The 8,848-nt window shown below is 39.4% G+C and overlaps 1 protein-coding gene and 1 pseudogene across 13 annotated transcripts in view; both read left to right on the plus strand.

Annotated features, from left to right (window-relative positions):
* Window positions 1-3,933, plus strand: part of LOC147316172 (centrosomal protein of 55 kDa-like) — a 6,420-nt gene extending 2,487 nt beyond the window's left edge. For 8 of the 13 annotated variants that reach the window (XM_086259437.1, XM_086259442.1, XM_086259438.1 and 5 more), the window contains 7 exons: window positions 490-561; window positions 780-930; window positions 1,166-1,292; window positions 1,769-1,955; window positions 2,036-2,110; window positions 2,378-2,500; window positions 3,220-3,933. In XM_086259437.1, the coding sequence (XP_086115563.1) occupies window positions 490-561; window positions 780-930; window positions 1,166-1,292; window positions 1,769-1,955; window positions 2,036-2,110; window positions 2,378-2,500; window positions 3,220-3,411 (927 nt within the window). In that variant the 3' untranslated portion in view covers window positions 3,412-3,933. The remainder of the gene's footprint in view (window positions 1-489; window positions 562-779; window positions 931-1,165; window positions 1,293-1,768; window positions 1,956-2,035; window positions 2,111-2,377; window positions 2,501-3,219) is intronic. The other 5 variants (XM_086259444.1, XM_086259448.1, XM_086259447.1 and 2 more) reach the window with 5 other exon arrangements.
* A 585-nt stretch (window positions 3,934-4,518) lies between these two features.
* Window positions 4,519-6,252, plus strand: LOC147316173 (free fatty acid receptor 4-like; annotated as a pseudogene).
* Window positions 6,253-8,848: the final 2,596 nt, after the last annotated feature.

An 8,848-nucleotide genomic window follows, 5' to 3' on the forward strand; every position in this document is an offset into this window, starting at 1 on the left:
ATCACCTTAGACTAAGAAGGTCCTGGATTTGAATCCAGTAGCTGGGCCTTGATTGGCGATTCTAGCATGAATGTTTGTCAGTCTCTCTGTTATAATCTAGCAAACAAGAAAAGGTCTCGATGTTGTGTGGAGCATTTTTAATTGCTTGTTAAATTTGCAGCTGTCCTGCTTCAGATGCAGTCATGTGAATGTGATTATTTCCTTCACACTGCTCACATTACTCTTAGACTTTCCAGCATCTGTTTAGCTAATTAAGCCCCTCTTGCCCCAGTTATACCACTAGATAGCAGCAGGTATTTTTCAGTCTCACTACCATTAGGATACTGAGAGCCATGATAGTCATCATAGAGATGTTATGGATCTTTTTTGAACTGTTCTGCCTGCCAGCTAGCTTTTGTTTTTTATCGTAGCAACTAAGAGACTGTTAATATGAATTGCTCATTTTCAAATGTGCAGTATTGTTTTGTGTCTTTCTGGTCTCTCTGGTAGGACTCCACAGCTGATGAACAGGTTTCCACGAGTAATGAAGCTGTGGCAGAGGTCCAAATTCATCTCAGAGATGTAAGTGTTTTCTTGGCACAGCTGGGAAATGCCCCCTGTGTTTTTCTATCCACTCCTATCCTTCCCCTTAATCTTCTTTTAGTCCGTTTTTACTTACAAGTCAGGCTACAGTATACATGTCGTACTAAGTGTTTGTGGTTTGGAGACATCTTTCTGGCAAAGATCTGTTTCTGTCTTTTCTTTTATGTGCTTCTCATTATTTCATTCAATGCCCTGAGGCCTTGGAAAAAAACAAGCAGTGGCTGGAGTATGACCAGCAGAGAGAGGCCTATGTGAGGGCGATTCTGGCCAGAATGTTATGGCTGGAGAAGCAGCTGAATGAAGCCAATCAGGCCCGTTCACAGCAGCACAATGAGGACCATTCAGACGGTGAGCCAAGAGGATAGTGGGCAGTGGACACTCACCACTGGGGCGACAAGGGGCAGCAGTCTGTCACAACAAGTTTTTAAAATATCAAGATTGTCCAATAGTAGCCCACTGTAACAGAATGTGTCCTCATGTGCTTCATTTATCTTTTTTTAATGCCACATGGCACACATCTGAGTAGACATGCTTTTGTTTCCCACTTCTGCTTTTAATTTTTGATTTCTTTTTCTTATTGTAGAGAAAGAGAAAATAAGCCAGATGCAGGAGCATTATGAAAGACTCCTCCAGAAAGCCAAGGATGAACTGGAGGTACTGAGGGAACGAGTTGAAGTGACCCACCAAAATCTGATGATCACCCAAAATTGGTATGTTTGAAAAATCAAGGCATAAAAAATAGATCAGTAATAGACAAAGTGTGGACTGCAGCCCTCTGGTGGACTGTACCTGTATTGCAGGTGGGCTACCAGGAGTTACTTTTTACATTGAAATATATTTGAAAATATATTTTATAATTGCCAGTAGTTTTGCTTATTTTATAATTCCAATTAAATAATCCATTAAAAATGGATTAACTTTAAGAACTACGTGATTTAAAACGGAATTCTTAATTTTCTTTTCTGCCTTTTTTTGATACCAAAAACAAAAGCAGACAGGTTATCTTTATACTTTAAAATGGTTAGCAGTCTGAAGTTTGAGAATGGCTGTAATGATTATATGTTTCCATGAACTGGAGGTACTGAGGGAACGAGTTGAAGTGACCCACCAAAATCTGATGATCACCCAAAATTGGTATGTTTGAAAAATCAAGGTTAGCTATTTGACAGGCAAAAATGATCTGTAGGTGCAAGGAAAGAGAAAGGGAAGTGGAGGAGCTCAAACAGCAGCTGCAAGCTGAAAGGTTGAGCAGAAGCACACAGGAAGTGCAGAATTGCCCTGAGGATGAAGAGCAACAACAGAGAGATGTGAGAGAAGTCCTCCAGGGCGTGCTGGATGATGAGAGAAGAAGGTCGGGAAACTCTGAGCTGCAGGTAAAAAGTAAAAATCTTAATGTGCTCACATGAGGGAAGAAAGAGCCAATGAAATCACAGAAAAATTACTCTCCAATCAGGCGAATCTCTTTCAGAGGTTTATGTTAAATCGTCACCATGCAGACCAGGAAAAGATTGCAGACCTAGAGCGACAGGTATGACAGGCACATTTACTTTCTGTTAGTTTTCGCAGTTTCGTGTTGCTGATTTACCCATTGTTAATGATGGCGCAGATTAATGACAATGCACAGAGGATGGCCAGTTTGTGTTTTTTAATAAGTCTTTTGGAGATAAAAAGGTTGCAGTATGCAAACACAGTGTGCTCTGTTTTGTCTGTGCCTGCCTTCTACAGCCACACATTATCTCTTTTATTATAGTGTTATTCATTCAGTTCATCGCAGTGACAATTTTTTACATTTTAGATCCAGATTTCTTCACAAGACCTTGAGGATGAGAGGCAGAATTGCTCTTATTTAAAGAAGCAAATGGTCAAAGTTCTGAAGGCATTGCAAAAAGGAAAAGGCCATGTGGCAAAGCAGTTAAAGGTTGGCGTCAGTATCTAATCAGAGGATGATAAGATTGATCTGTGATCAAACTTAAAGCTGCATTAATAGAGTTTTTACCCCTCAGCCTTTAAAGGATAAAGAGTGCCCACCCCATCATGGTGTGGACGTCAACGTTTCTGAACATGATAACTCATGAACAAGGCAACACAGGATTTTGTAATCTCGACCTCAAGATCAGAGGTCAAGTTTTCTTAAAATCTTGTAATAACTTAAGAAGGAAATGACCTAGGAGTTTCAAATTGATACCATAGGTTTGTCTACTAGGAGGCTGAGGGGTAGCTCTAGCAGCTGCCAGTATTTTGTTTTCCTTTTTTAACAAATTCAGTGTTGCAGGCAACATTAATTTTCATTTGGAGCTGTGTTTTTATTTGCCTGGTCACTGAATATTCAGTACTTACTGCCTTTTGTTCACCTGAGCACACCAGATGTTTCCTCACTTTGCGTGTCTGCTGCTGTAATTTCTTCCATTGATAATTTTCTGCACGAACCACAGTTAAAGCAAACATTCAAAACGAATTCAAGTTGTAAAATCAAGTAAAAAGCAGCACCTTTCATACTCAGCCTACTCTGTTATTGTAAAAAATAGTGTAGCTTTAAGATTTACTTTGGAATAAATTTAGCAGTTTTCTTTTTTTTTTGTTAGTTTTTTTTAATCCCAGGACTAAAGTGTAACTGATGGATGTTGTTGTTTATGTTAGAGAGAGAAGCCGGATCAGAGCTCAGGGGAAACGAACCCTCCCCTGTCCCAGTTCTCCAGACCCAGCCTGACGTCCTCGCCTCACAGCAACTTGATGAATGAAAGCTTCCTGGAGTGTCCCGTCTGCCAGGCCGAGTATCCAGTCAGTCACCACCGAGAACTGATGAACCATCTAGAAATCTGTCTAAACTGAGCTGAGCCTGGAAGCTCTTTAATGATGGATCTTCTTTAAGATGGATTGGTTGTTAAATTAAAGTTATTTTGATAAATTAATGTGACAAGTTGCTTAAGCTGTGTTTGAAACGAATCCTCAAAGCTTTGATTAAACATAACAGCAAAGATTCCCCCAGAAATGTAACTGAGTTTGGAGCAATCTCTGCTTCATCCAGCACAGCCAGGCAGCTGCAGCTGCTTACAGCTCTTGGCAGCATACTGTTGCAGCTGCTTGAAATCTGTAATTAGCAATAAATGCACTATGTAAAGGGCTACATCTTGTCTTCATTCTATAGTATTTACAGATTGTCTCTCTAAACTGGCCTTGTATTATCTGGACTGGACTAGCACACCAGCTGTGCTGGATGCGGAGGGATTGCAGAGGAATAACACCTTGCATGTTTGTGTACAAAATAAACACTATTAGTTGGAAAATTGTTTGAAGTTTGGTTTAAATACTCTGTCGAGACTGTGCTCCATGTAATAAATCTACTGATATTGATCTTTTTTTGATGCACTCAAATTATTTTTGGTTTCAACTGATATATACAAATATACAAGCAACTATTTGATGTTTTGAGTGTTGTTGCTTTTTAGCAGGAAGTGTTTTAGCAAACGGCAGTGGTAGGTTTATTTCTATAGCACATTTTATTACATGTAAACTATGTGCTTAAAACAGAAGGCAGTGAAAAGAGCAAAATAAAATCAATTTAGAAATATTTCCAAAGTGCAGCACTTAACAAATTTCTCAGACTACTTGTCATTAAAAACAAGAAAACACATATTTTAGAAATTTATCAAAAAATAGTTTAAAGCTAAAAACGATATGTTATTTATTAGGTAAACAACAAACCAAATTCATGTTTTTATGTCCAAATGTGAGTAAGCACATCATCACGTCATCACTTAAAGTGAAAATGCAAAGACTTCCTTTTAAGCATTGCAGAGCAAACAGCATCAGAAAGTCTAGTCTCCACCCTTTCTCCTCCCTTTTACTTCTTATCAGCATCTGTCAACATTCATTTTTCTGTTTGTCTGCAGGAGTGAGCAGTGTGTGCATTTCACATTTAGTACCTTTTCAGCCTGCATGGATACAGACCTTCACATTCATTCCCTTCACTTGAGAAACTTGACTTTTTTTTCTTTCTTCTCTGAGCTGCACCACTCAAATCAGGTTGCTACCACTATAATGGAAACCGCAGCTATCAGTGCAGTCTTTCTGGTCTCTGTAGCTGCAAATGAGCTGCAGTCCTGGTAACCTGTGGACGCAGGCTGCTTGCCAATAAGACCATCCTGACGCTCAACTTGTTCGTGGCTGATCTGCTGTTCGTCAGCATGATCCCGCTGATTGTGACAGTGCGTTGGACCGTGTCCTGGGAGCTGGGGTATGCAGCCTGCCACACATTGCTCTATGTCATCTGTATGAGTGGCTGTGTCACCATCACAACCTTGGCCACGATCAGTGTGGAGAGAGTCCAGGCTATTCTCTGGCTGCAGACTGTGCCAAGTCTGGCTCCCAGGATGGTGACTGTGACCCTCGTCTTCATCTGGGCTTTCTCTGCACTCACCTCCCTCCCCCTCAGTCTGTTCTTCACTGTGATGGAAGTGGATTTCCCAAAGCTGGTATGGATGAATTTAAAAAAGAGGAAATATTTCTACAATAGAGCTATGCCTATGTTTGTTATTATCTCCGCAAGAACACGGTCACATCTGTACTCTCAAGTGGCCTGACCCAGCAGGGGAGATTGTGTGGAACGTAGTCTTCACTGCCCTGAGCTTCCTTCTCCCAGGACTCATCATTCTGGTTAGTTACAGCAAAATATTGCAGGTGGGTTAATGCTGTCTTTGCTAAAGATGGCAGGCAGCGAGGAGAAGGACAGATCAGCTGTTGTCTGTTTTTATGCTTCTAACACAAATTGTAAAAATCCAGCTCTGAATTTACCGTTTTCTCAATTTACAAGTTTCTTACATGAAGACAGAAATATACATGAGTTAACTTAATTTTTAAACGAAAAATGTTTTTGGCCACTTCAGTTTCTTTTTCCAGCTGTCATTATACTTATATTATTAATTAAATAAGCATTCTTCCTTGAATTAATGCATGGATATCCTGATTTCTTAGACATTTCTCTGTCCCCGTGGGGGGGGAAATGTGCGCTTACTAATTATTACCTTTGTGTGTACGTTCAGTGCTCTCCGCTATCAACTGTTAACACTAAACTGGGCAACCAGTTATGCCAATGTATCCATGAGTGTGACACAGAGAACAGAAGAACATGGTGACCAGCTGCAAATTGATTTTAGCGCTCAGTAGACTTTATGGATGAGACAAATAAAACTGTTTCCATGCTTCATGTGTAAATCCATATACAGCTCAATCAGGGTGTGTAAATGGTTTCATCATGTCTCTGTAACCACAGGTGTTTGCATTGTATCAAATATTGTATTTCTGTTCCAGATTGCTAAAAATTGCAGGTTAAGGCTCCGACCCAGAGACCGTCAGCAACCCAATGGAGACTCTCCTCACTACTACATCTCCTGCCAGGATATGAAGCTGTTCCGTACTATGCTGGTCTTGATGCTTTCCTTCTTAGTCATGTGGAGCCCTATTTTCATTATCTTCTTCGTCATATTGGCCCACAACATACAGGGTCACATATATGTCTCTTCCACCATGTTCTTCCGGGTGGTGACGTTCACTCTGGCAAATTCAGCGCTCAATCCCATCCTCTACTCGGTCTGCCAGTTCAAGAACAGCTGGCGCAAACGCTGCTGTGGCTCAGTTGTGTTTCCAGTGAGAAAAAGACCCACCAGTGGGTGAACACTGGGAATACATCCATAATCATGTCAAATAGAGCAGGGATGTCAAACTCATGTTACATTGCGGGGCCACATACAGCCCACTTTCACCTTTAGTGGGCCACACCAGTGAAACTCTTCTTTCTCTCTGTGTAAAGAAGTCTAAATACACATTTGAGATATCTTAATATAAGAAAAAGAAGTGCAATTTCAACCATATGTCTTATTTTCCTACATGACTAAGAAATGCTGCTGTATTAAATGAATCTGTCAGCATGACATGGTAAGAAATTAGAAGAAATAAATGTACAAAATTACAGAAAACGTTCTAGTAGCTTGTTGTTCAGATTGTCTAGTAAATATAAAACAGAACATGTTTTTTTTCTATAGTAGTGAAAAAACAGGGATTTTGTCAGTTCCTTAATTGTTCATATATTTGTTCATTACTTTACTGTAGTATGAATGGCTGTGGTGGAGGTCTTTTTCATTAGGCTATAAAGCTTGATTATTTTTACAAAATTTTACAACATTTTTAAAGCCTTCCAGTGGGCCAGATTAGAGTCTTTGCCAGGCCAAATTTGGACACCGGACATTAAGTTTGACATTCCTGAAATAGTGCAAAGCATGTATGTCTGGTGGCTTTTGATGTACAACATACCGTACACGTCACATATAAGACAAAGAGTGTGAATGCAACACCTACAGGATTCTGCATTAGTGTCAAAAGCAGTGTTTCCAAAAGGTTATTGAGGGCTATCTATCTATCTATCTATCTATCTATCTATCTATCTATCTATCTATCTATCTATCTGTCTGTCTGTCTGTCTGTCTGTCTGTCTGTCTGTCTGTCTGTCTGTCTGTCTGTCTGTCTGTCTGTCTGTCTGTCTGTTGTGCTTTTGGCTCAAATACTGCCAAAAGGTTTTGCATATTGTTTGACCAACTTATTTCTTATCCTCCTGAGTTGTCCACCTGGTGTTTCACTGCATTTCTGACTTTTTTATGCTGTTGTCTCAAAGGTTGTAACAGCATCATAACCCTTTAGCTGTTTCCCAAATGACTGATTCACTTGTTCTATATGAAAGACTGGAACCTTTCTTTGAACTGCACAGTATGAAATCAATTCTTGTAAACTCTAATGACCATCTTTTACACCACATGCCCATCCTGATGCAACCACAAAAGAATTTGTGCCTCCTTCCCAGGATTAAACTGAGGAATCTTTCTTTTAAACCATTACACACATATTTCAAGTATTCAAAGTATTCAAAAAAAATACATAATTAATATACTGTATTTGTCATTTTACACAATATCTTATGGAGAAACTTAATGGATGGAAGAGATTGTTTTTGTCTTTCTCTCTTACAACAGGCTCTGACACCATTCTTTATCTATTCACTCTAAATAGTAAAAAAACCCAAACTGAATAGTATAGGGTGGAGGAAAGATGTTTGTTAAGGAAATGCTCATGTGCCAGACAGAGTCCAAATCAAATGACATGCAAACTGTTCTGGTAAGCTGATGCACCACATAGATGATGTTGTTAAAGCCAGACTGAAACAGATCAGGATGTCAAGCTTCATGTCAGCTGTGATTTGTCCACAAAACATTTGTTTGGTTTCTGCATCCAAGGCTGAGCAAACTGCTGCAGACAGCTATGGTCTGACTGTTCTGTCTAAAAGAAATAAACAGTTATATTTATCTAGCTTTTTTCTAGGGAATCAAATGTTATTTATTCCTCTGCTTTTGTTTACTGAATATAAATATTTTTGCAGATCTCGTAAATCGTGATTTTAATTGTCTTTTCGCGCTCTTATGGTGGCAGCGTAAGTTTAACAGCAGGGAGGCCTTGGATGGGCAGTTCTTGAGCAGCAGCTGCTTGTAAAAGCTTTACGGGGTGTTTTTGGCACAGTGTACACTTTCATAATCATATCATCATAACAATAATTAGCATCTTCTACTTCTTCATCATTTAATCACTGATGGACAGGAAAGGATCCTAAGATGTAATTTCATCGTTCATCAAAACATAATTTTGAGCTTTATTTGTTTACATTTTTCATATAATTGAGGTTTTATGCTATATTTTCATATAGTAGGTATGCCTACTCTGTGGGCTGACAAGATGGCAGACCTGCAAAACAAGTGCATTCACTCAGTTTGCTCAAGATCAGAGCGGGAGAGCCTCTAGCAATTTAAAATCTTGATAGTCATGTAGAAAAGCTCCCTGTGGATGATGCTCTCTTCCCCTTAAGGTGTAAATCTTAGAGAAAGAATTTTATGAAGCTAGTGAGTCCACCTGACAACTAAACATATCTACCTTGCTCAGCATTTCCCTCTAGTGGGGAGTTCAGCTCATTTGTGTAGACTGCCAGACAGAATGGCTCTATTTTACCCACAGCCATTGGGTGAAGATTGAACATATCCACAAATAATATAATTTTATTCATGCATCTTTAGGTAAAGGGGCAGATAAGTCAGGTCACAAGCTAATACAGGCCCAAACAATGATCAATAACAATATTTTAAAAAGCACTGAAAGGTGAAGTTAGTAACACTGAATAATTTGTTACACGGGCATTATTCTGCTTGAGTCCTTGGATTCATCATGCTACAGT

Source organism: Aulonocara sp. 'chitande type north' Nkhata Bay, linkage group LG13 (genome assembly GCF_057382095.1).
Source record: "Aulonocara sp. 'chitande type north' Nkhata Bay isolate Kocher_YH1m ecotype deep benthic linkage group LG13, A_spYH_male_GT1.1, whole genome shotgun sequence".
In the NCBI taxonomy this organism is placed as follows: Eukaryota; Metazoa; Chordata; class Actinopteri; order Cichliformes; family Cichlidae; genus Aulonocara; species Aulonocara sp. 'chitande type north' Nkhata Bay.